The 27,077-nt window shown below is 48.5% G+C and overlaps 1 protein-coding gene across 28 annotated transcripts in view; it reads right to left on the bottom strand.

Annotated features, from left to right (window-relative positions):
- Positions 1-10,404: 10,404 nt before the first annotated feature.
- Positions 10,405-27,077, bottom strand: part of dlg1b (discs large MAGUK scaffold protein 1b) — a 63,110-nt gene continuing 46,437 nt past the window's right edge. For 14 of the 28 annotated variants that reach the window (XM_081598722.1, XM_081598725.1, XM_008402866.3 and 11 more), the window contains 16 exons: positions 25,111-25,417; positions 23,810-23,954; positions 22,793-22,922; positions 22,175-22,331; positions 21,999-22,101; positions 21,810-21,924; positions 21,555-21,731; positions 21,295-21,361; positions 18,855-18,954; positions 16,502-16,543; positions 14,120-14,170; positions 13,945-14,046; positions 13,686-13,858; positions 13,508-13,617; positions 13,339-13,430; positions 10,405-12,554 (listed from right to left, as the gene is read on the bottom strand). In XM_081598722.1, the coding sequence (XP_081454848.1) occupies positions 12,448-12,554; positions 13,339-13,430; positions 13,508-13,617; positions 13,686-13,858; positions 13,945-14,046; positions 14,120-14,170; positions 16,502-16,543; positions 18,855-18,954; positions 21,295-21,361; positions 21,555-21,731; positions 21,810-21,924; positions 21,999-22,101; positions 22,175-22,331; positions 22,793-22,922; positions 23,810-23,954; positions 25,111-25,417 (1,978 nt within the window). In that variant the 3' untranslated portion in view covers positions 10,405-12,447. Of the gene's footprint in view, positions 12,555-13,338; positions 13,431-13,507; positions 13,618-13,685; positions 13,859-13,944; positions 14,047-14,119; positions 14,171-16,501; positions 16,544-18,293; positions 18,328-18,854; positions 18,955-21,294; positions 21,362-21,554; positions 21,732-21,809; positions 21,925-21,998; positions 22,102-22,174; positions 22,332-22,792; positions 22,923-23,809; positions 23,955-25,110; positions 25,418-27,077 lie in introns of all 28 variants that reach the window. The other 14 variants (XM_081598724.1, XM_081598729.1, XM_081598732.1 and 11 more) reach the window with 3 other exon arrangements.

Raw genomic sequence — 27,077 nt, forward strand, 5'->3', positions numbered from 1 at the left:
GCAGAGAGAGAGCCTTGTCTTTACTAAACACTGTCATTAAATCATGGTACTCACAGGGGACGCTGGAGACATCAGGAGGATCCACATCGGTCTGAACCGGATCAACTGCTGGCGAGGGGATGGCGGATCGGAGACAGGTAGAGTGGCATTTAGAGGACCAGGAACAGATCCTGGCCTCTACCCAATCAATGTGAGGATTGTGTGCGATGAGCCAGTTAAACCCCAGAACAACTGGGGAGCTGGCTGAGGAGAAGACATAAAAAACAATTTCCTCTGTGTGGCTGTGTGGTTACCTGAGATCAGAAGGTGTAGAGGTTTGGTGGGTCACCTGTGGCAGGCTCCTTCCGTCCAGAGCTGAGACCAGAAGAGGAACCGGTAAGGGTTCAGTCTGGATGGACAACTGACGGACTATCTCTGCACTAATAAGGTTCTGTTCACAGCCAGAGTCGATGAGTGCAGATAGGGAAAGTGAGTCATGGACGTGAAAAAGAGTGACCGGTATAATGAGGCGGGGTTTGATGGTAGATGGCTCCGGCAGTTTCCCCGCTTTTACTGCCGGACCTTTAAACGGACGAGACAGATAGCAATGACGTCATTTGGCTCAACACAGTACAGGCAGAGACGAGCGCGCATCCTCCTTTGACGCTCCTCCGGTGAGAGTCTGGTGTGTCCCAATTGCATGGGTTCGGGTTCCTGAACGGGAGGAGGCGAAGATGACTGCAGGACGGCAGGGCGAGCACTGACTCGAGCCAAGCGAGGAGGTGAGCCGTGGTGAGATCGTTCTTTGGCCCTGGCTTGAATTCGGTTATCTAGACGTAATGGTTAGGTTAATGAATTCGTCTAGTGACTGCGGTTCGTCCAGAGTGGCCAGTTCGTCCTTGATCTGTTCATTAAGACCATGAAAAAAGGCACTCTTTAGGGCGACGGTGTTCCAGCCAGAAGCAGCTGCTTTAATTCGAAAATCTATGGCAAAGTCAGCTACACTCCTTTTACCCTGTTTCAGCCCATGTAATTCTCTAGAAGCCGCCGATTTTTTGGTCTCTTGACAAAATACTTGTTTGAACTCAGCTAAAAACTCGGAGTATGTGCATCCATAATTAGACACTGTGGAAAACCTGGCTTCTGCCCATTCTAGGGCTCGGCCCGTCAACAGAGACAACAAGTAGGATATCTTGGCACCATCATGAGGGAAACTGTGAGGTGAGTGGTTGAATACTATGGTACATTGAAGAATAAATCCTTGAACTTTCCTTATATCTCCTGAAAACCTTTCTGGGGTAGCCGGACGGACCTCCGAAAACCCGGAACGGCCGGGTGGATCCGGGACCACCGGCGGAGCCGAGGAGGAGGCAGAGGACCGGTCAGAGCCCTGTCGAGCGGAGTTCTGCAGGAAGTTAGAGAGTTCGGTTAGTTGGCGGTTTTTTTCAGCTTGACGATTACCTAGCTCTCTTAGAGCTGCGTCATGGGACTGGATGAGAGCGTGTTGGTTGGAAATCACTCGTCTGATTGCATCTGCGGAGGTCGTGAGTTGGCCTGAGTGTTCTGTCATGTTGGGGTTTAGTTTTCGGACCCACATGCAAGAACACAAACAGACGAAGCAAATGAAATACAATTATGGTTTATTGAACGAACAGGAAGCAGGTAATGAGTACTGGATCAGAGGACCGGGTCGTCTTACTGTCAACAGGAGACACAGAGTTAGGAGGAGACCATGGAATAATCAGGAATTAACTGAGAGATGCTTACTGGAAGGGAGGTGATGAAGAGGGAGTGGAGCGAGAATGGAGAGCTCATTGGAGAGCGGCCAGGTTTATTGCACTTGAGAGGCGGTTTGTAGTTTGGTCCGTCTGTGTTTGTTCTCCGGCAGGTTCGGGCGTGGGTCTCCAGACCCGTGGCGTTCCGAGGGGAATCGCTGGAGATGGACCAACGAAGGGGAGAAAGACGCACACACACACGAGGGGTGGCGTCTGACCGGTAACACCGGCAGCGTCGAGGGGAGACACAGGAGGTAGGTACACACAAGGAGCGGCATCTGGCCAGTAACACCGTCAGCGTCTGGGAGGCACGCAGGAGGGAGATGATCCACGAGGGGAAAGGCACACTCACTCAGCACCCAGCAACAGCGGATCACACCAAAGACGGCAGGATAATCAAGGTAAGCAAACACTCAGGCAATGAGACAAAGAGGTGCTGCTGCTTATATCCATGATCCACGCCTGCTAAACGAGATGCAGGTGTGAGTATGGGTTGAACCCATTCACTTCTCAGGGGTTCTGCGTGCAGGTGACACCTGGTGGACACCAGGCGGAACGACGGTTCCAACCATAACCAAAAGATACTCAAAAATCAAACTAAGGAAAACAGACTAAAAAAAGGAAAAAATAACAAAGGGGAAGACACGGAACCTGACATATCCATTATAGAGATGATCGGTTTTGGACCGGCGATGTGCCCTTATTGCATAATAAATACTAAAGAATGACTGATATCATTAACGGTACAGGGAAGAAGCTTTTTAGTCACCTTGCTTTGCTAGCGAAGTCGTTAGCTAGCAACTAGCTAATAGCACAACAACAACAGCCTAATGTCTGTATGATAGAAATACTGAATGATAGATAAGAACAGTTTCTCCTCACCTGGCTGTCTCCTCCCCTCAGTAGTTCTTCAGAGAAAGGCAGACGCAGAGGCCTGTCAGTGTCTGTTGTATTTCATTACCTCTCTGCTTAAACCGCGACTCCGAGCTGAAGCAGAAACGATACTTCAACGTTTTCCGTCATCTGACAAGCAGCAAGTCTCCACTTTATTCACCAAAAACGTTTTTTTAATTCACCAAAAATTGTTCTGTAATCTGGAATATTCGCTACGTTGAGCTCCAGTTAACCGCCTTATCTCACTGCGCGAGAGGCAACTGCGTCATGCGTCACGGGCAAAAGGTCAAAGGTAACGAGGTGACCAGAGGGCTTATTATGTTGTACAAAAAAACCCAACAAAAAAATAATAATTTTAGTACATGTTCTTATGTGTCAGAAGAGGACTTAGGGAATAATAATATATAAAAATGGACCAGAAGGGCACTTGGGGGCAAGGAGCAAAAGGGGCAGGTGCTCAAGCCCCTCTAGGCCCCCGTCTGCACGTGCTGTTCTAAGATATAGAAATATTAACATAAACCTGCAACATAAAAATAACGTCTTAAAATTCCACGTTTTTTTATGCTTTATGTTGTAGGTGGTGAAAATGCTCTACAGGGTCAACCGGGTGGACAAAGTATTTTGGTGGGTCTGGTTAGTTTTGCTCACTTCTCTTCAAAATGTTTATTTATTATCCTAATGTTTCTGCCATTTATCCTGTTGTTCCTCCAGGCTGGGAAAACCAGGCATTCTTCTGTTGGTTCATGTGCTTCGTTCTACATCCAAAGGCCACAAGAAGAATCCAAAACAGCTCATGTCAAACTGTGGACCATGTTTTCAGATATGTGCAGGTATGTGGTTATTCTAATGATCCTACTTCTTTGTAGAAGCACTTTCTCATTGGCTTTGTTTGCTATCTGAATGTAGCTGTGCTGTTAAATATATTTAATAATTTTTATTATATGTCTTATCATTATGTCAAAGATGCAAGCCAGTGTTGAAGCCTTCCTCATTTCCGTGCAACCAGGACAGCCCTTCCTCCTGCATGTTGGCGAAAACAAGAGCAGCACCAAAGACACTTCTTCAATGAGCTTCTATCTCTCATATGTATTGATTACGATTGTTTGATAATTGTCTGTGATTTCAACATTCATGTTGACAACCCCCAAGACCGAGGGGCTAAAAAGCTCTGTAATATATTAGAGAGTTTTTTTCTAACACAACATGTCAAACAAGCAACACACACTCAGGGACACACACTGGACCTGGTTATCAGTCAGGGTGTGAATATTTCCAATGTTTTTGTAACTGATGTCGCCTGTCGGATCACTTTGCTGTTTTCTTTGTCAGTTCTTTATCCGTTAATCCACTTGGACAAACAGCTACTATCACAAAACGTACTTTCACAGATAACACAGCAGAAACATTTAATCAAATCTGCTCTTCTTCCTCTTACGTTATAGTGACGTAGATAAGTTGGTGGATGATTATCAGTGCAAACTTTCAGATATCATTGATTGCATTGCCCCCACTAAAGTGAAGGTTGTGACTGGTAGGAAGAAATCTCCATGGAGAAATGCACAAATAGTTCAATCTGCAAAACAACTCTGCCGCAGGGCCGAACGGAGATGGTGTAAAGGTCAACTGCACGTTTATTATGACATCTACAAGGAAAGACTACGTAACTATCACACAACACTAAAACATGCCAGAGAGGCTTTCTTTGCAGATGTCAAAAACAAAACCATTAACGCTCGAGCTTTATTTGCTACTGTTGACAGGCTCACAAACCCTCCTATGACGTTACCACCTGAACTTCAATCTAATTTAAAAGTTTCTTTTCAGAGAAAATTCAAAAGATCAGAGGATTAATCTGCACATCCACTCCAAAGACAGTACCAATGCTGTTCCCAAACAAAACAAATGCAGGAAAAATGACCCAATTTCAGCTACTTAGTTATAAAACCCTAAAATAAATTATAAGTCAATTAAGCTCCAGTTCCTGCTGTCTGGATGTCCTACCCACACATTTCTTTAAGAAAGTCCTGCCTGTCATTGCTAATGATCTGATCCAAATAGTAACTCATCGCTCTCTTCAGGTGTTTTTTTTCCGCCAGGCTTTGAAAACGTGTTACAATTTCAAGAATAAAACATATTATATAGTAAAAGGGACACACTATTTCTAAGAAAAAGTCATTATTTTTTCAATTTAAATGTTTAACTATTTGTGGTCCATATGTAAATGTTCATAACAGGGTGGAACACATTCAGAGACAATGGTGAAAAAACCCACATGTAATTATTAATTTATCCAATCCTGAGCTTGCCCATTATTAATTTCTTATTGTTAAACATGTCAGTGTTGTAACAAAATATTCAAAACTTAAAACAATACTTTTTTTTCAAAAATCCTGAGGCCGAAATGTTGCCGCAAAAAAGAATCACCCAATTACTGAGATTAAAAGAGATAAAGTGCTGAATATTGATATCTGTTTCCCACCTTGTTTTCATTGCTAATTATTGTGAGAAATCATTAACGTGATCAGTGTCTTCTCATGGATGAGTATTCTCATGGATCAGTATCATTAATCATTATTGATAATATATAACTAAAGGCAAACTGAGTAAATTTGTTATTTCAGAAGAGAGTGTCAAACTGGTTGCCCATTGTATAACTCAGTACCCAGGAAGTAACTCAGTTTCAAAAAGGTTGGTGACCCCTGTTCTACTTGCTGCAGCCAATCTGCAACAGATTTTTGTGCATTGTCTGTGAGCAATGCCAAACATGACACACTGAGTAATTCAAGGAGGGAGGGTTCGGCTGCTCCGTCAGAGCATCAGCGGTGGCTGGGGGAAGGCGGTGTTGACCACGCCGTGGCTATAGGCCGAGCGGCGCTTGGCTGCGAGGGCCGCTCGATGCTCCGCGGAGCTTTAATTCTTTTTCTTTTTGTTAATGGAACCGAAACGCACTGAATTACGCAACATCTTGTTGAAACAATAATTACTGAGATGATTAATTTTAACACATTTCGTTTATTTTTAATAGTTATTCTTTTTTAATGAAGCTACAAACGTGGAGGAGCAGCGGCTCTACTCTGAGTCCCTCCCGGATGACCGAGCTTCTCTCTCTAAGGGAGAGCCCAGCCACCCTGCGGAGGAGGAAACCCATTTCGGCCGCTTGTACCCGTGATCTCGTTCTTTCGGTCATGACCCAAAGCTCATGACCATAGATGAGGGTGGGAATGTAGATCGACCGGTAAATCGAAGCTCTCGATTTATCGGTCGATCTACATTCCCACCCTCATCTATGGTCATGACCCAAAGCTCATGACCATAGATGAGGGTGGGAATGTAGATCGACCGATAAATCGAGAGCTTCGCTTTTTGGCTCAGCTCTCTCTTCACCACGACGGACCGGTGGTGACACATATAAGTTGGCTCTTGCGACAAAACTGAACGTTTTGGCCAAAAGGCAAATGCTATGAGAACTAATACAACACATCACTCTGAAGACACCATCCCCTCTGTTGGATATGGTGGTGGCAGCATCATGCTATGGTGTTGCTTCTCTCCAGCAAGGAAGATGGATGGAGCCAAATATACAGAACAATGTTGGAAGATAATCTGTTGGAGTCCAGATACTGGAGACGGGGCGGAGCTTCAGCATCCAGCAGGACAGCAACTCTAAACATAAAGCCAAGTTACAATGAGTCAAAACTAAACCATGTGTTAGAATGGCCTAGTCAAACTCCAGACCTAAAGCCAATCCAGAATCTGTGGCAACTGCTGTCTAGAAACACTCTCCATCTAATCTGACTGAGTTTGAGCTGTTTGGGAAAGAAGAATGATCAAAGCTGGAAGAGACAAGCCCTAAAGACTAGCTCAGGGGTGCCCAATATGTCGATTGCGATCGACCAGTCGATCGCGGAAAGGTTTTGAGTTGATCTCAGCAGGTGACAAACTGAAAGCCGCCAGGATGCTGAGACCAGCACTTCTTCTTCTGAAGGCCTTATCAAAAATATTCACTAAGATCCTAAACGTCTAGAGGAGCCAGTCGAGGAGCATCTGGTGAGGTATTTATGTCCCACCGGGAGGAGGGGAGACCCAGGACACGCTGGAGGGACCATGTCTCTTGGCTGGCCTGGGAACGCCTTGGGGTTCCTGGAGGAGCTGGAAGAGGCTGGGGAGGGAAGTCTGGGCCTCCTGAAGCTGCTGACCCCACAACCCAACCCCGGATAAGATGGATGGATGGATGAATGGATGAGTTTTGTTCTAGTCTGACCAAAGCTCCTTCTTCCATGTTTGCTGTGTCCAACATGGCTTCTGACAAACTGTAATTGGAATTTCTTATGGTTTTCTTTTAACAGCTCTTCTATAAAGACCATGTTAGTGCAGTGATGACTGGTAGTTGTCCTGTGGACAGACTCCCTCTTCACCCTCATGACCTGTAGATCAGTCCAAAGTCACCATCTCCTGTCAGAGCTCTTTTTGTTCTGCATGGAAGTTTAGCTGGACTTTGACTAGACCTTGTCTTGGTATGCTTAGTGTAGAACCATTTCCTTTCCATTTCCAGATGATGGATTGATCAGTAAAAGTTTGGTAAATCTTTTTATATCTTAAGTCTTCTCTACAGTTCCTTCCTGACCTCTGCTGTGCTCCTCCATGATGCTGTTTGCTGCCCAATAATCTCTGAACCTCTGAGGCGTCACAGAGCAGCTGGATTAATGCTGATTACACACAGATGGACTTTACTTAGTAATTATCAGCCATCAAGCAGCTTCTGAAGGCAAATGGTTGAACACAAAGAAAAGGGGAAATAAATACTATTGCATACCACACTTTTCAGTTTTTTATTTGTTAAAAAAATATTCACAAGAAACAGCACATTAGAGATGTTTATTCATGTGTTAATTAATAACTTTGGTCTTTTAGTGTTGCCTCTTGTGTCTGTGCCTGGATGTCAGATCTCCATGCTCTCCCTCCTGTCAGTGTCGGTTTCATTATCATGCTTTAATATAACAATAGAATAACTAATCTATCCACTAGATTTTGATTTATGATAGTGGTGGTTCCATCAGATCTCAGGCCTCCTGTAGGGAAACCCGCTGGACATGAGGAGCCAGGACCCTGATGAAATGCAGAGTTATTTAAGTTATCTAAGCTACGAAACCGTCTAATCCTTCATGCAAAAAGATAAAAACTGGTTCCTGATCAACTGGTTGTACCACAAACTGTTCTCACGAAAATGAATCAAAAGTTGGAAAAGCTTCAGCATCGAAAGCATCAAACCATTGCAGGGAGTGTTTCATTGTTCTATTGGTTATATAAAGAATGTACTTAAAGTACACGACCCTCCATGTTGTTTCCTGCTAATGAGGATTTAAATACATATAAAATAAGAATACACAGTATAATAAAAGCACAGAACAGATTTCCATTACACATGAGGCTTGAGCAAAACTTTTCTGACTTTCTATCAGGTTAATTAATATTTAATTATAAAAATAAACACCATCCTTCTCCAGCTTAAACAATCTGAGAAAAAAACATGGAATTTTTACGCTGCAGGTTTATGTTAATATTTCTACATCTTTGATGATTCAGATTCCAGAAAGACTGAAAGTCATTGCACCTCTGAATGTTTGTAATGTTCAGTCCATCAGGTGTTTATGATCTAAATATAAAAAAGCTCAGAGTTTCATACATGCCACTAATTAATGAAACAGATTTTATATGGAAACAGAATCAGGAAACATGACCAAAACTAAAAAGGCAGAAACCTCAAATCAGACTAGCTGTATTGACAGAATCATAATAAAATCCATTCTGTTTGATGTTTCCCCGTTTTAATTTTTACTTTTTGAAATGACATTTATAAAATTTTAAAGATGAAGCATATTTACTTTTAACCGTGTTTAGTTTTTGCTGAATCAGTTCTGTTTGTGAAACCATCACCGGGGTCACAGCTCCCTCTAGTGGCCACAAAACACTTTTAATTTTACATTTTCTGATATACTTTTATGCTAATGGGGACATACAAGGTGTTTTTTTTTCTTCTTTTTTTTAAACAAAAGATAAACATTATTTTGGTGAGATCTGAAGACAGTGGGATGTTGTAACTGCTTTCATGCTAAATGTGTATTATGTGGATCAGGTGACAAAACAAAGAGCTTTTTAAGGGAACAATGAGCAAACTTGCTTTTTACCACCTGCCATATTTATTTACTTCCACCCAGTAACAAATGGAATATTTTTTATTAACCCCCTCATGTCATTGAACAGAATATATCAAATGATTTTAGTTTTACCTTTATCTGTTTCTTTACAGTCAAAAATGTGTCGACTCAAATTGTCCTAAACAAAGAGCAGAGCCTTTATTCTCTGTCTTTTGTTGATCGCACAGCTTTAAAAATCTGAACTCTTGATGCAACTGTGTTAGAAAGAGGCTTCAAATTGTTCCTGTTATCTTTAGATCAGAATATTTAAAATGAACTTTGGGGCTTTTGAGTTTCTCACAGATCCCCCAGGTCTTCTAGAGTTGAAGTTAAAGTCCTTTTTTATTTTTTTTATTTTTACCAGTGGGATTGTTGGTTAGTTGCGTTTCTCCATCATTTTGAAGCCATTGGAAGAGCACAGTTAAATCCAAGGCTACAGCTCCCTCTAGTGGTCACAAATCAACGTTCTTAGAATAATGTTCGCTATATTTATGATTATGAGGACACAGAATTTTATAGCTTAAATTATTTACACTGTTTAGATTAGATCTGAAAAGGGAAATGTAAATAATCTCAATTTATTTGTTGAGTTCCTTTTTAGCGCTTATTGCCTTTATTTTGTTAGTTGACTTCCGGTTTTTGAATTCAATGCTTTTATTTTGATAGAGAAAGCTGTTTATATCGTGTAGCGTCGCTTGGCAACAGAAGGAAAACAAGTTGCAACAAGGTTGTTAAATTATTATTATTAGCGACAGAGGCAGAAAGTATGTCTACTTGTAAATAAGGAAATTTCTTTTATTGATTGATTGAAATTGTAAATTTGCTTTATTATATAAAAATACTGGTTTGGTTTTTGAATAAGAGTCGATAGTGAACATTATGTTGTAGTTCAAACGTTACAATTATAACGTATACGATTATCTTACACTGTCTCTTGTTTGTCTTTGTACAGCCAATAGTGAAACTCTGAGTTTACTCCCAATAAACTTGTTCATTCAGCCAAAATCCTTCGTGAGTCTTAAGTCTGGTTTAGACAGAAAGATTTAAGAATGTCGGCCGATTCTCCAAACCTCTGTGACCACAGAGGTTTGTGGTCATCATCATGCTATTTATTCTGTGCCTCTCTGGCTGTGTTTATGTCTTCTCAGACAAGTAATGAAAGTACTTGTCTGAGATAAAAGTCCAGCAGGTTCGATCGGTTCGTGTTTCCAAGGCAGGAGCAGCACGAACCGATTCCAGTCAGAACATCCCGATTCCAGAGGATAATCCAGCAATAAATAATTAAAAGCTAACATAACACCATCCTGCATTTTGTACTGAAGCATATTAATAATTTATCATTAAGTTTTGTTTAAGCAGCTGAGAAGATAAATTGATGTTTTAAACTGCATGAAGCTTTAATTAGATTATTTTGTTCCCCTTTGCAGCTGAAGAGTCTCTGGTTTTTCTAGATTTCTCCATATAAATGTATAAAATATATATTTTGTAATTATCTCTGACCTGTAGAACCACTGCAGGTCGTTTCCAGACAGAACCGACATGAAAGACGAGTCGAGGTCCACTTCTGGTTTTCTTGTTAACTTTTTATTATGCTTAAAAAAGAAAATTAAAAGACAAAGGAGGTGGTGATCAAAGAAAAAGAAAAATATATATATTCATATTCAAATCTCTTTATACGTCTCTATTCATATATGATTACCAAAGCAAAGAAAAGAATCCCGTAGTAGTGCCGAAGTTCAATATAGACTTTCATTATAACAAAATAGGCAGTTTACCGAAGGTTAAATATCTGTCAAAATCTCTGTTCCACCTGCGAGCGCCTGCAGGGGGCGCTGCAGCTCCAGGCGCAGCCACAACAACACGTGGTAAGACACTGACGCTGCCGACGGGCGTCGCCATAGCAACTGCCGGGGTCACGCTTCGGCCACAGAGGGCGCCGCTGAGCACGACTGGCTCTGGTGTCGCCATGGTAACGAGGAGAAAACCAGAGGAAGAGGAAAAAACTTTAAGATTTAATTTAATGCAGTTTGGAGGATTTAATGTCGGAATGAGGTAAACTGGTTTTAAAAGAAATATATTGATTTTACTGTAAACTTTGTAAATATTTATATTTTAAGTTATTTTATCGTCTGTAGCAGCTATAATTAAATTCTGTTGATTTCTTTAAATATTTTTTTAAAAATTCAAGTTGTGCAACTAAGCTTCTAAAAATAATGTTTTTATATTTATGATCTTTTAATCCTAAGGCAAACATGTTTTCTTCATTCCTGAGTTTTTGGATTTAATTATATAATTTTATTCCTAAAAGAAAAAACAAAAAAACATGAACATTAAAAAAGTAAGTAAATATTTTCTTTAAAAATTTAAATTCAGAATCCTGGAGAATTTCTCAGCAGAAATAAAACTAAATATATTTTATGTGAATTTTTAGATTTCATCCAGTTCATGATTTCTTGTTTTATGTTAAAAGTTTTATGATTTTTGTTCCTTTAGTTTTAATTCAATCACTGAAATCTTTTGACATAAATTGTGTAAATCTTTGTGACCTTAATATTTTTATTATTTTTTGGTTATATGAAACATTTCCAAAACAGATTTTGGCACAATGTTAGTAAAATTAAAAATGTTAAAGTTTTGGATTCTAAAATCAAAATCATTAAAATTTGTTTTCCAAATTTTGTTTTTACTAAAATGGGAAAATATTTTAAATTTTCTTTTCTCATCTCTACAGATAATGTTTAATTTTATGGTATTGATCTTATTCTATTCCATAATAGAATATAAAATGCTCTATTATTAAAATAAAGGGGTTTTCCTACAATTTTACTCTTATAAAATTTGTAAAAATAAACTCTGATGATTATTTGTTTGATTTTTGGCACTAAAGTTCATTTAGAACATTTTTCTGTGTATTTAGTCTTAAATTTCCCAAAACAAGCTGTTAGTTTAAATCAACGTGAATTTGACTCAGTCTAATAAACGGCTGATTATTTCAGTTTATTTTAATTTATGAGTTTAAAATCAGCTCGTTTTTCAGGGTGGGTTTGTTTGGCGCCCTCTGGTGGCAGAGCGGTGACCCTGCAGCTTCCTGACAGACGTCGTCCTGCAGCAGAGGAGCGAAAATGTTAAAAACTAAACATGAATCAATGAAAAAAGAAGGAAAAGCTGCGACAGAAGCCGTGATGTCAGACGCTGAGGTGAAGGGGCTGATGGGAAATCAACGGGTTTAAACCGACATGCTGTTAAAGCTCAAACGTGCAAAGTTCTGCTTTTTGTGTCTCTGGTTCCTCCGACCCGACAAACGGAGCCGGCTGGAAAAAACCCACCAACAAAAAACAAGAAAAGGGAAGAAAATCTGCTTCGTACGTTTCCGAACTCTTCTCCTCCGAAGTTCTCCGTCCTTAAACATTAAGGAGCTGTACCGTGCTGAGTGTGATGTCACTTCCTGTGAGCTTCCAAATCAGGCGAAACAACATGAAGCTGATCGCTGAGGGGTGGAGGATGATGGATGATGGATGGATGGATGATGGAGGGTGAGGCTGCCTCTGCAGCTGGACTCTTCTTCCAGAATAACGTAAGTGATGAAGAGGAGCGGCGGCGCCGCCTCATAGCTTCTCCTTGGACAGAACCCAGATGAACGGACCCGACTGATCCTCGATGATCTGCTTCACCTGATCGTAGATCTCCTCCAGCGTGTCGCCCTGGACGACGGCTGCAGGAGGAGAGAGGAGGCGGGTCAGCGGTCCAAAGCACATCAGAACCAATCAGAACCACAGCAGAACCAATCAGAACCACAGCAGAACATTAATGGAGCAGTATCATGTAAAAATCAACTTCCACGCATGCTGGAGAAATCCTTCAATCTCCATGGCAACCATTCATCTGCCCAAAACGCCTGGGTGGACATAGCCCCGCCTTCGAGGCTCAGCTCCTCCCCCTCTCAGCTCCTTCAGACTAGCCAGCAGCAATTAGCAACCAGCTGAGCTCGTTATAGGAGCTGCTGCTCAGAGCAACACTGGTAAAAACGTTAAAGGGTTAAAAGAGGAGCCATGTTGGGATGACTTCCTGGAGGCGGAGCTTGAAAATCAGCAGGAGTTTCTTAAAGAGACAGCTCTGTCTCTCTTTAATCAAATTTAAAAAAAATCATATTTCTTTTAAGTGATTTTTGATTTATAGAGCATTTTTACAGCAACTGAAGGAAACAGAGTTTTTTGATTATAAAGTGGCTCCATGTGCCTGGAAAACACGACACTGTCCCTTTAAACAGAATCCTCCAATTAAAGCCTGGGAACCGTTTCATCTGGATTTAGAAAGTTCTGAAGAACTGGACCACAGGGATGGGTCAGAACCAACAAACAGCTTAAACAGACCCGGTTCTGAACCCGGTTCCGACCCGGTTCTGAACCCGGTTCCGACCCGGTTCTGAACCCGGTTCCGACCCGGTTCTGAACCCGGTTCCGAACCCGGTTCCGACCTGGTTCCGACCCGGTTCTGACCTGTGAAGTGCTCGGTGAACTCCTGCTCCAGCTTGGCGGCGCGGTCGAAGGTTTTCCTTCCCTGTTCGTCCGTCAGACGTTTGTTCATCTCCCTGCAGGAAGAGCAGAACCGGGTCAGGGCTGGAGAGAACTCCAGAGTGGACCGGTGAAACCGGACCGGGCCACTCACATGATGTTCTCCACAGATTTGGGTTTGATGAAGATGGCGATGGGGTGCAGCAGCGCCAGCTGCAGCCTCTTGATGGCGTTGCCGGACACGTCCAGGATGCAGTGCTTCCCCTGAACAGAACCAGAACTCAGGCTCCGCTCCGGGCCGCGGCTCGGCCCGAAGCGGGGCGGTTCCGTACCTTCTCGGCCACCTGGCGGACGGACTGCACGCTGGTTCCGTACAGGTGGTTGTTGTACTGGCCCGCCTCGATGAAGCGGTGCTCCTGGATGTCCTTCTCCATCTGCTCCCGCGACGCCACGAAGTGGTAGTCCCGCCCGTCCACCTCGTAGTCCCGTTTGGGCCGGGTCGTATCTGCGCACAGGGACAGCCGTTACCCGGGTCCGACAGGGTCAGAACCGGTCCGGTCGGGTCAGAGGAGCGGCGCCGGCTGGACGTACGCGGGACACAGGAGCCGAATTTATCTGGGAATTCAGAGATCAGGTCGTCGTTGATCCGGTCCTTCATCGGGCCGAGGATGATGATGGGTCGGGTGTAGTTCACTGCCAGAGAAGAAGAAAACCCGTTTCGGTTCTGGGTTCAGTTACAGCATCAGGCCGGTTCTGGAGAACTCACCTTCCTGCTGAACGACGGGTTCATAGGACAGAACGTAGTCATCCTGCCCACCTGAGGAGAAACAGAGACGTTACGGAGGAAGAGGAGGAGGAGGAGGAGGTGGAGGAGGAGGAGGAAGAGGAGCAGGAGGTGGAGGAAGAGGAGCAGGAGGAGGAAGAGGAGCAGGAGGTGGAGGAAGAGGAGCAGGAGGAGGAAGAGGAGCAGGAGGAGGAAGAGGAGCAGGAGGTGGAGGAGGAGCAGGAGGTGGAGGAGGAGCAGGAGGTGGAGGAAGAGGAGCAGGTGGAGGAAGAGGAGGAGGAGGAAGAGGAGGAGGACGTGGAGGAAGAGGAGGAGGAGGAGGAGGTGGAGGAAGAGGAGGAGGAAGAGGAGCAGGAGGAGGAAGAGGAGCAGGAGGTGGAGGAAGAGGAGCAGGAGGTGGAGGAAGAGGAGCAGGAGGAGGAGGAAGAGGAGGAGGAGGAGGAGGAAGAGGAGCAGGAGGAGGAGGAAGAGGAGGAGGAGGAGGAGGAGGAGGAGGAGGAGGAAGAGGAGGAGGAGGTGGAGGAGGAGGAGGAGGTGGAGGAGGAGGAGGAGCAGGAGGAGGAGGAGGAGGAGCAGGAGGGGGAGGAGGAGCAGGAGGTGGAGGAAGAGGAGCAGGAGGAGGAAGAGGAGCAGGAGGTGGAGGAAGAGGAGCAGGAGGAGGAAGAGGAGCAGGAGGAGGAAGAGGAGCAGGAGGTGGAGGAGGAGCAGGAGGTGGAGGAGGAGCAGGAGGTGGAGGAAGAGGAGCAGGTGGAGGAAGAGGAGGAGGAGGAAGAGGAGCAGGACGTGGAGGAAGAGGAGGAGGAGGAGGAGGTGGAGGAAGAGGAGGAGGAAGAGGTGGAGGAAGAGGAGCAGGAGGAGGAAGAGGAGCAGGAGGTGGAGGAAGAGGAGCAGGAGGAGGAGGAAGAGGAGGAGGAGGAGGAGGAGGAGGAGGAGGAGGAGGAGGAGGAGGAGGAGGAGGAAGAGGAGCAGGAGGAGGAGGAAGAGGAGGAGGAGGAGGAGGAGGAGGAGGAGGAGGAGGAGGAAGAGGAGGAGGAGGAGGAGGAAGAGGAGGAGGAGGAAGAGGAGCAGGACGTGGAGGAAGAGGAGGAGGAGGAGGTGGAGGAGGTGGAGTGGTGCTGAGGGACGGAGGGTCAGCAGGAGAACCGACAGTCGGACCGGCGCCTCGATTTCAGGAGAAACGTTTAAATCAACGACCAAAAACAAAAACAAGTTTATTTAACACTTTACAAAGTCAGCAGAGCTCAGGATAAAACGAGGAACCGGACCCAGAACAGGAACCGGACCCAGAACAGGAACCGGACCCGACTCCATCAGGTTAAAGGTTCTGGTCCAGATCCAGGTTCTGTCTCTGCGGCCTTCAGCTCAAGATATGATCCAGGATCATCACATCGGAACCACTGGGTCGGTTCTGGTACCACTGGATCGGATCTGGAGCTGCCTGAAGGTGTGACCTCAGTAGAACCAAACAGAACCAGAACCAGTTCAGACAGGGACCGGTTGGATTCATAAACCAGTTTAATTTATTAAACATGAAAACTGTTCAAATGAAATAAACGATCAATAATCCAGATGTTTTCAGAAACATGATGATCAATGAATGGATCAATAATCTCAATCTGAGGGATTAAAGATTTAAAGCTCCACAGGCAGAAAACTGAAATCAGAAACTTTACATTTAAAGGTCCGGAAACAACCGGGTCCAAAACCCAGAACTCCAGAACCAGATCAGAACCAGCCTGAAGAAACTTTGATTAAACAGCAGAGATGAGCTGTGATGTCATGCTTAATCTGTCCAATCAGCAGTCAGAGTTCTTTAAGCTAATGGGTTAGCCGTTAAAAACCAATCAGGAGTTAGCATTCATTAAGCTAATGGGTTAGCCGTTAAAAACCAATCAGCAGTTAGCATTTGTTAAGCTAATGGGTTAGCCGTTATGAACCAATCAGCAGTTAGCATTTGTTAAGCTAATGGGTTAGCCGTTATGAACCAATCAGGAGTTAGCATTTGTTAAGCTAATGGGTTAGCCGTTATGAACCAATCAGGAGTTAGCATTTGTTAAGCTAATTGGTTAGCCGTTATGAACCAATCAGCAGTTAGCATTCGTTAAGCTAACGGGTTAGCCGTTATGAACCAATCAGCAGTTAGCATTTGTTAAGCTAATGGGTTAGCCGTTATGAACCAATCAGGAGTTAGCATTTGTTAAGCTAATGGGTTAGCCGTTGTGAACCAATCAGGAGTTAGCATTCGTTAAGCTAATGGATTAGCCGTTATGAACCAATCAGCAGTTAGCATTTGTTAAGCTAACGGGTTAGCCGTCAGGCTTCAGATCGTTAGCGAACCGTCGGCAGAACGGCGGGAAAACTTACGGTAGCTACTTTCACTATCGCTGGCGTTAGACGTCACATGTTCTGAAATCACAGGAAACAGCCAATCAGACGCCAGCGTTCCCACAATGCTTTGCTCCGAGCCGGCCTCGACGGCAGAGTTTTATGAGTTCACAGCGATATAATGACGCACAGATGGTGACAGAATCAGCTGCCTCACATTTAAACACACAACCGACCAATCAGAGGCCTCCAAACTGAACCTTTCACAATAAAAGCCTTGATTAAAATTCAGGTAATTTTTCTAAAACACAAAACATCCGAGGACATCGATTCAGTTGGACACGTCCAGCAGCTCAGAGACCCGATGGCCCGGTCCATGAAGCCGGGTCAGAACCGGGTCAGACTGTAGGTCCAGATCACACCACAGCAGGAACCAGGCTGGTCCGGTTCTGCAACGTCCAGCTGGACAGAACCAGGACTCTGATCCAGCTCTCTGATTGGTCCATCAGCGGTCCAACACGCTCTGGTTCTGGTTCTGCTACCCTTCTGGGTTGGAAAGGTTCGGTCCACCCGACAGCTGGAGCTTCCTGCAGCAGCAGAACCAATCAGAACCCAGAGGTAACTTCCGGGTCAGAATCTGGTGGAACCAGGAAGCTTCTGCTCCGTCTGGGAACCGTCAGAACATTTCTGTGGTTCTGGTTGGTTCTGGTTCCAGACCGTCATTCCCTCTGGTTCTGGATGCTGCGCAGCTAGAAGGATTTCTGCTCTGAGTTTACTACAGCTATGACGGGTAACCATGGCAACAAGATGCTGTTTTTACACCTGGAGCAGCTGATTGGCATCTCAAATGAAACCTGAACTTTGACCCCAAAGCCCAGAGGAGAGAAAAGCTTCATGGAGCAGAGAGGAGGAGGAGGAAGTTCAGAGCATCGCTAAGAGTTTCACATTTATTCAGAGGAACATGGCTGAAGGATCTTATCCCAACTCCAGCACCGAATCCTAGCAAAAGCAAAGGAGGCGGATTAGCAGAGCTGCTAACAGCTGGTGGAGTCATCCAGCGTCTCTGCTGGCTGCATACTGAGCTGTTAGCATGCTAGCATGAGGCTGCCATCCAGTCTTCAGTCAGAGGCCTCTTCAGATTCACCGTGAGACCGACTGCTACAGGAGCTCCTTCCAGCCCGCAGCATCACCGTCCACAACGACTCTGAGGATTCTGAAGCTATCTGAGTTACACCAACATTTAACGTCCCTTTGGGACAAATGAAGTAGTTTTGAATTATGAATGTTGGACCGACTGCGGAAAACGAGACGAAACGAAACGCTGATGAGACACAAACGCACAAACGAAGGTCTGAGGAAGAGGAGGAGGATGAAGGTCTCAGCCTGCGTCTCCACCAGGATATAAACGGTAAAAACATTTTGCTTTTCAGGATCTATTAACACTTTCTACGTTTTATTTATTAATAGTTAATAATTTAAGATTTATTTTTTCTTGTTATGGGGTTTCAGCTGTAAAAAACTAAATTCACAGAATTAATCCAGATTAAAGAAATTATGAATCCATAGATTTTAGCTGAAACCCGACAGTAGCTGGGCGTCCCGCTGCGGGGACGTCCTGCCGTCCCCGCAGCGGGACGTCCTGCCGTCCCCGCAGCGGGACGTCCTGCCGTCCCCGCAGCGGGACGTCCGGCCGTCCCCGCAGCGGGACGTCCTGCCGTCCCCGCAGCGGGACGTCCGGCCGTCCCCGCAGCGGGACGTCCTGCCGTCCCCGCAGCGGGACGTCCTGCCGTCCTCCTGGTGGAGACGCTCGGCCTGCAGCGTTTCTACTCACTGTGGCTTCTGCTGGTCGGGTCGTCGTTGTTGTCCTGCGGTCGGCAGAAACAGAAACAACCAGAGAAACACAGAGTTACTGAGATCCGGCGGCAGACGAGAGAGCAGAGGGAGCGCAGCAGGGCGGCCATGTTGGCTCCCCGCAGCAGGGCGGCCATGTTGGCTCCCCGCAGCAGGGCGGCCATGTTGGCTCCCCGCAGCAGGGCGGCCATGTTGGCTCCCCGCAGCAGGGCGGCCATGTTGGCTCCCCGCAGCAGGGCGGCCATGTTGGCTCCCCGCAGCAGGGCGGCCATGTTGGCTCCCCGCAGCAGGGCGGCCATGTTGGCTCCCCGCAGCAGGGCGGCCATGTTGGCTCCCCGCAGCAGGGCGGCCATGTTGGCTCCCCGCAGGAACAAGGAAGGAGGGCACTTCCTGTCTGGGGTTCTGGATCGGTTTTAGCCGTTAGCCCAATCTGAGAGGTTGTTGGGAGCCCGGGGCTGTTGCCATGACGACCGCAGTGCGTGCCGCCGCCAGCTGATCTCTCTTCCTGCCGCGGAGCAACGGGGGGCCGGCGGGGACTTACGGTCGGCGTCGCTGGTCTCCTGCTCGCTCGGCTCTTTGCTCTTGTAGAAAGGAAACTTTCGGGTAAAGAGGTTCTTTTTACGCTTGTCATTGACGGACTGCTGAGGAAGAGGAAGGTGGAGGGCGTGAAAACAGAACGGGAGAGGAAGAGGGCTGGATGATGACACGCTGCGTCTCTGCTGCTAACGGCACAGACAGCTCAGAGGTCAGAGGTCAGGGTCCCGGCCCGGTCTGGTCACTGTGGGTCTGTCAGAGCTGGGATTTCCTCAGAGTCAGTGAAGGCAGCACAGCGGTGAGGAAGAGGAGGGAGGGGGCATGCCGAAGACGAGCAGGAAGTTAGAGGCAGCAGGCAGGAAGCTGTGGACCCGTCCTGGCCCGGTTCTGGGTCCACAGCTTGGTTTGGACAAACGGATCCCCTCCTCCGCCTGTTGCTGAGGCAGCATTTACTCCCCATCAGTCCAGACCCGTTAATCCAGTCTGGATTTAATCCATTAAATTAATTCATGTAGATGAAACTGAGCTGGAGGTTAATCTGAAACATGATCTGGTCGACCAGAAGGATTCGCTCTGACCAATCACATCTCAGCTAAAATGACGCTGGGCAGCATAATCAACCATAGAATAAAACAAGTTAATTAAAAACGAGATAGATTAAATCCTGCTTTGGCCACCAGAGGGCAGCACCGTAATTTAATTATCCTTACTTAATTTGGGATAATTTAATACAAAGCTGCTTATTTCCACATGTAACTAAATGACAAATATTTATTATTTTGTTTACAGTTTAGTTTTTATTCTCCAGATGTTTGAATCTGAAGCTAACAGACGTTCGAGCTGCTGGAGTGACCGATGGGATCAGAGAGGAAGAGGAGGGAGGGACGAAGCAGGCAGTCAGACATCAATGTCAAGCGTTTCTTTGTGAGGGGGTCAGAGGTCATGCAGGTTCTGTGGGCGACGCATGTTAAAGTAGCACATGTTCTAAAGGGAGAGCTGCTGCTGAGTCTCAGGTGGGCATGCTGCTAACGGGCTGGACGCTGCTAACGGCTAACGGACCAGGCGCTGCTAACGGCTAACGGGCCGGACGCTGCTAACGGCTAACGGACCAGGCGCTGCTAACGGGCTGGACGCTGCTAACGGCTAACGGGCTGGACGCTGCTAACGGCTAACGGGCCGGACGCTGCTAACGGCTAAAGGACCAGGCGCTGCTAACGGCTAACGGGCCAGACTCTGCTAACGGCTAATGGGCCCGACGCTGCTAACGGCTAACGGACCAGGCGCTGCTAACGGCTAACGGGCCGGACGCTGCTAATGGCTAACGGACCAGGCGCTGCTAACGGGCTGGACGCTGCTAACGGCTAACGGGCCGGACGCTGCTAACGGCTAACGGACCAGGCGCTGCTAACGGCTAACGGGCCGGACGCTGCTAACGGCTAACGGGCCGGACGCTGCTAACGGCTAACGGACCAGGCGCTGCTAACGGCTAACGGGCCGGACGCTGCTAACGGCTAACGGACCAGGCGCTGCTAACGGCTAACGGGCCAGACTCTGCTAACGGGCCAGGCGCTGCTAACGGGCCAGGCGCTGCTAACGGTCCGGACGCTGCTAACGGGCCGGACGCTGCTGACGGCTAACGGGCCGGACGCTGCTAACGGCTAACGGGCCAGACTCTGCTAACGGGCCGGGCGCTGCTATCGGGCGGGCCAGGCGCTGCTAACGGCTAACAGGCCGGGCGCTGCTAACGGGCCCGACGCTGCAAACGGGCCCGACGCTGCTAACGGCTAACGGGCCGTACGCTGCTAACGGGCCGTACGCTGCTAACGGGCCGTACGCGGCTAACGGGCCCGACGCTGCTAACGGGCCCGACGCTGCTAACGGCTAACGGGCCGGACGCTGCTAACGGGCCGTACGCTGCTAACGGGCCCGACGCTGCTAACGGCTATCGGGCCAGACGCTGCTACGGCTAACGGGCCAGAGGCAGTTAATGGACATGAAACTGGTAACGGACAGGAAGTTGCTAACCTCCTGTCCGTTGGAACAGATCGGAGGCCGGGTCAAAGGTTAACAAGCCTGAGACGACTGAAGGTTGAAAACTGTTAACGCTCCAGAAGTTGACGGACTATAAAATACGAAAGGTTATCTGGCCTGATGTTGCTAATGGTTAAACAAAAAGCTGTTAGCGGTTAACGGGCTAGCGGTGGCTAACAGTCTGTTAACGGGCTAGCGGTGGCTAACAGCCAGAGGTTGCAGACATTAGTCATTAGTAGGTGGAGAGATCAGGTGGCAGCAGCTCAAACACTTTAAATCCACATGGCTGGAGGCAGAGAGTCAAAGGTCATGCAGCAGATAAAATGCTTCCAGGTTTCAAACATTTGATCAGTTCTACTCTAAAACCAGAGACCATGGCACATTAGCATCTTCTGGCTTCTTTCAGAAGGACTCACCCCTCGCTCTCTTGACTTGGCGTTGAACTTCACCGTCTTTAACCTCGCTCGCTCCTTCTTCTCCACTCTGCAGAAACCACAGAAGAAGAAACAGAGTTGAGCAGAAAGCGTCCAGCTGCTGTCGTCAACCGGAGGATCAAACCAAGCGCAGGATCGTTCTGATCCCATCAGCAGGTCCCACTGGGTCTCCATGAGGATTCTGCATGAGCCAACACCTGGACAGTTTGCCCTCTGACCCCAGCAGCTCCGGTGGGACTGACCTCCTCTTGCTGGGGATCACTCCCACCTCCTCCAGCTCCCCCTGAGGCGTCAGGTGCCGGGCCTGCCACCACTCGTCGTCCGAGGCGTTCACCACATGCAGGATGTCTCCGAACTTGAAGTTGAGGCCCTGGCTGGGCAGACCAGAGTCCCGCGTCTTGTCGTACTCGAACAGAGCTCTGAGGCGCGACACAAACAGGGTGAATGAACCCGGTCGGTCTCTGCTGACCTCCAGGTGAGCAGCCTCACCGCCTCACCTGACGTAGAGTGACCTCTTCTGACTGGTCCGCAGCGACCCGGAGCCCGAGCTGATGCTGCTGTTCATCATCTGCTCCCGCAGGTCGTGGATCTTGGCCTCGAACCGGCTGTACTCTGAGCAGAGAACACGGCGGGTCAGTGACGCCCAGGTGAGACCCGGAGGCCCATCCTCCCTCAGGTAGCCTCACCTTCTGGCCTGTAGTGGGCGACGATGGTCACCGTCTGGCCGGCGTTCTTCAGGGCGGCGGCGGCCTGCTCGTGCGTGGCGTTCCGGAGGTCCACGCCGTTCACCTGGAGGCGGGAACATCACCTGTTGGTGTGAACCAATCAGAGCGTGGGACGGTGTGGTGGGCGGAGCTCCTACCGACACCAGGCGGTCCCCTTTCCTCAGCTCCCCGCTCAGGTCGGCCGGGCCGCCGGCCAGGATGAAGGAGATGAAGATGCCCTCTCCGTCCTCGCCGCCCACGATGTTGAAGCCCAGACCCGTCGCCCCGCGGTGCAGAACCACCTTCCTCGGCTCCCTGCGGTCACACAGCCGCTCGTCATCCTCAGGTCACGTGACCTCAGGTCAGCAAAGCAGCCAATCCAGGAGCTGCAGCCGTTTTTCTATTAGCTCCTGTGGTTTTACAACGATTCCCATGACCTGTTAACATCTGCTGTTACGTTTTTAGAGCGAGAGTCGGGTATTTACGGCCTGTGAACCTTGACCCCAAAGGAAACCAGGGGTCACAGGTAACAGCTGAAGCCTGCAGAACCTCAGCAGTTTGTTACATTCATTTTCCATCCTGCTGCTGCTCAGGTTCTACTAAAACTGGAAACCTGGAGCGTTTTGTTCCAGCCGGAGTTTAAAACCTGAACCTTCGTCATTCATGCATGTTTCAATATGGAGATCTGGTTTCAGAACCTCACTGGTTCTGATCCGGAAGACACAGTCTGGCTGCTGGAAGCAACGAGCGTCAGGAAACCTGAACCATGTCCTCACCGTGTGACGTCATCTTCTCCCAGAATGCCCTTTGGCGTCGGCGAGTATCGCCCCGACGACGCCGGCGGGGGGAGGGGCTGGCCCACGAAGCTGGGGGGGCTGATATGGTTCTCCAGGTGCTGCGTGTAGGCTGGAACAGAACCGGAGAGAGCAGCAGGTGAATACTGGACCCACCGGGCCCCTCCCCCACCTGTTGGCTCCGGTTACCACCTGATGGAGACCGGAGCCATCGGGAGGAGGGGGCAGCCAATCAGCTCGCTTTGCCTCAAATAAGCTGCTCTGAATATCTGGAAGGTTCCCCAGAGATCGATCAGATTAAACATTTAAAGGATCATCAGAAGAAAAACCCCAAACAGAGAAAATCTCAGTAAATCCAGCTTCTCTGCACCTTTCATCAAAACTCACTGAGATAAACTCAGTTTAAGAACTTAGAGTTTAAGTTTGGCAGTTAACTTTCCTATAACTATCAAAGCTTAAAACCAAAAGGGGCGGAGCCAAGGCAGACTCATGGGCGTGGCCAATTGTGACGGGATGAGAGGAGGGCAAAGGTCAGGATGAGAGAAGCATCGATACCAACTCATGTAGCGATTTCAGAGGCTCCAGTGATTTTATTTATTTATTTATTTTTTAAGGTGACCAGAAACAAATTGAGCAACTTGTTTTGATGTTTCGTAAAGAAATAGACCTGCAACATGAAAAGAAACGACTGACTACGTTTTTCTGCTGTTGGAAACATTCATGGCGACGTGTGAAAGAATCAGTGGCTCTGCTGCTGATTCCAGAGGGGAAGTTTGGTGATCTACTGGAGGATCAGCAGGAAGTGAATCGTTTAAGGAACTGGTTTGTGTCTGATGACGGCAGCCGGCTGTTCAGCTGAGATAAAGATGGCTTCCGGACCCAGAGGACGGTTCTGGCTTCCGGACCCAGAGGACGGTTCTGGTTTCCGGACCCAGAGGACGGTTCTGGTTTCCGGACCCAGAGGACGGTTCTGGCGGCTGCAGCAGCAGCTGGACTCACAGTTGGTGAGGTCTGGTGGGGCGAAGCTGTCGTTCATGAAGACACTGTTGGGTTTTGCCACTTTCAAGTAAACGACATCAGGAGTGTTTTTCAAGGCAGTGACGGCGTGTTCATGGGTCACTTCCTCCAGACAGACGCTGTTCACCTGGAAGCACAGAGAGGAGCGTCAGAGGGCGGCCATGACGGACACCGGGGCGCCCGGCGGCCATGATGGACACCTGAGCGCCCGGCGGCCATGATGGACACCAGAGCGCCCGGCGGCCATGATGGACACCAGAGCGCCCGGCGGCCATGATGGACACCAGAGCCCTCTGGCGGCCATGATGGACACCAGAGCGCCCGGCGGCCATGATGGACACCAGAGCGCCCGGCGGCCATGATGGACACCAGAGCGCCCGGCGGCCATGAAGGACACCAGAGCGCCCGGCGGCCATGATGGACACCAGAGCGCCCGGCGGCCATGAAGGACACCAGAGCGCCCGGCGGCCATGAAGGACACCAGAGCCCTCTGGCGGCCATGATGGACACCAGAGCGCCCGGCGGCCATGATGGACACCAGAGCGCCCGGCGGCCATGATGGACACCAGAGCGCCCGGCGGCCATGATGGACACCAGAGCGCCCGGCGGCCATGATGGACACCAGAGCGCCCGGCGGCCATGATGGACACCAGAGCGCCCGGCGGCCATGATGGACACCAGAGCGCCCGGCGGCCATGATGGACACCAGAGCGCCCGGCGGCCATGAAGGACACCAGAGCGCCCGGCGGCCATGAAGGACACCAGAGCGCCCGGCGGCCATGTTGGACACCGGGGCGCCCGGCGGCCATGAAGGACACCGGAGCGCCCGGCGGCCATGAAGGACACCAGAGCGCCCGGCGGCCATGATGGACACCAGGGCGCCCGGCGGCCATGAAGGACACCAGAGCGCCCGGCGGCCATGAAGGACACCAGAGCGCCCGGCGGCCATGAAGGACACCAGAGCGCCCGGCGGCCATGTTGGACACCGGGGCGCCCGGCGGCCATGAAGGACACCGGAGCGCCCGGCGGCCATGTTGGACACCGGGGCGCCCGGCCGCCATGATGGACACCGGGGCGCCCGGCGGCCCTGACGGACACCAGAGCGCCCGGCGGCCATGTTGGACACCGGGGCGCCCGGCGGCCATGAAGGACACCGGAGCGCCCGGCGGCCATGTTGGACACCGGGGCGCCCGGCTGCCATGATGGACACCAGAGCGCCCGGCGGCCATGATGGACACCAGAGCGCCCGGCGGCCATGATGGCTCTGCGGTTCGGGGACTCACGGCAAGCAGCTTGTCTCCGATCTGCAGCCTGCCGTCCTTCTGCGCGGCGCCGCCTTCGATGATCTTGGTGACGTAGATGCTGTTGTCTCCGGGGATGTGCTGGTTCCCGACGCCGCCCGCGATGCTGAAGCCCAGACCTTTGGGTCCTTTCACCAGCTTGATCTCCATCAGCTTCTCCGACAGCGGCTTCCTCCGCCGGACGTAGAGGCGCACCAGAGACCCCGCCTCCTTCAGCGCCTCCACGGCCCGGCTGTGGGTCACGTCCCGGACGTCCACCTCGTTCACCCGCAGGATGACGTCGTTCACCCTGAGGCCAGCACAACACACAGGTAACCTGAGCTCTTCATCATCATCATCACTGGATCAGGGCCTTCCCTGATGCTGAAGCAGAACCAGACAGTTTATGAACATCATTTATTGTCGTCTCATAAAATCCTGACCCACTTTATTCCCCCGTTAAAATATTTTATTCCTTCATTATTAGACGTTCAACGTTTCCTGGGACAAACATTAAACCTTCATCAGAACTCGGATCACGTGTTTAACTGGAGTCAATATTTAATAAATACTCATCAGTAACGATCTGGACAGCATAAAACATCCAAACTGATCCGGTAGAAGCAAAAACAAGATGGAGGCTTTAAGCTAACGAGCTAACGGCTCCATGCTAACAGTTCATCTTTACCAAGATTATCAGTTTTACTCATGTCAGACTTTATGCTAACAGAAGCAGCAGTGTTATCTATGCTGACATGCTAACTGTTATCTATATCTTAACCGTCTAATCTAGAAATAAACGATCTTAACAACAATTTCACATAAAGCTAAAGTTGTATTATTATTATTAAAATAGTTTCTGTAGGCTTACAAGGATGACGCTATGTGTCAAGCTCAAGTTTTCTCGTGGTTCACCTGCTTTAAGCAGGAAGCAAAGCTTCAGCCGCGCAGCTCAGAACTTCGCCATGAAGGAAAACGACGGCTGGACAAAACGTCTCTTACAGGAAAATTCACCGCGGGTGACGAAACCTTCCACATCAGCGCCGCTTGGCGTGATGTGAGGAGGCGTGGCGGCAGAACCGTGTGCTAGGAAAACCGCGCGTGCAGCAGCGTCAGGAAAACCGCGCGTGCAGCAGCGTCATTCTGGAAACTTTTGGGTTCCCCCTCGTACAAGATTGAACACAACAGCAGCATGTGGTGTTTTATATACAGTAGGGCTGAAGCGATTCCTCGAGTGATTCGAGAACCTCGATTATTAAAATTCCTCGAGGAAAATGTTCCTGCCTCGAAGCTTCGTTAATTTATGTTTTATCATTTAGCGCACCGTGTTTCAGCCGGAACATTATCTGCGTTGCGCGGAGCTCTGACTTCCGCCTCTGAGTTGTTGACGGAAGCTACGTGTTAGCGGCATAACGTCCAATCTTCAGGTTCGGCCCGCGGGGATTTTACTGATTGGTGATAATTCCGGGTTTCCATCGTTTTTGTGGGACCAATAAACATCCTTAAAATGACCGGCGCGATGCCGGGAGTTCGGCAGCCTTTCTGCTCCGGAGCTGCTGGTTGAACGGCGGGAAGAAGCTGAGGAGGATTTCTACAGGTGAGCGGAGAGACTGAACACGGCGGGCGGCTGAGGGTTGATGCTTACAGGGTCAGAGCAGCTTTACGGACGAACCGCACAATAAACTTATATCATCCCGGTCTGAACAAACGGGAGGCGGAACATGGCTGGTAGATGAGTTTCTGAACGGAGGAGCCGTAAATATCCCTGTTGCTCCCCCGGTCTACAAAACAGTAACTGGTAGGGAAGCTCAAAGGTGGAAAAAATAGACTGATGTTGATATCCGATAGTAACACTGGTGTTATGGAAGATTTACCAATATTTTATTTCATAATTGTTTTTATCCGATTACTCGATTAATCGTAAGAAAAATCTATAGATTACTAAAATAATCGTTTACAACAGCCCTAAT

Source organism: Poecilia reticulata, chromosome 17, assembly GCF_904066995.2.
Source record: "Poecilia reticulata chromosome 17, P_reticulata-male-v2, whole genome shotgun sequence".
Taxonomy (NCBI): domain Eukaryota; kingdom Metazoa; phylum Chordata; class Actinopteri; order Cyprinodontiformes; family Poeciliidae; genus Poecilia; species Poecilia reticulata.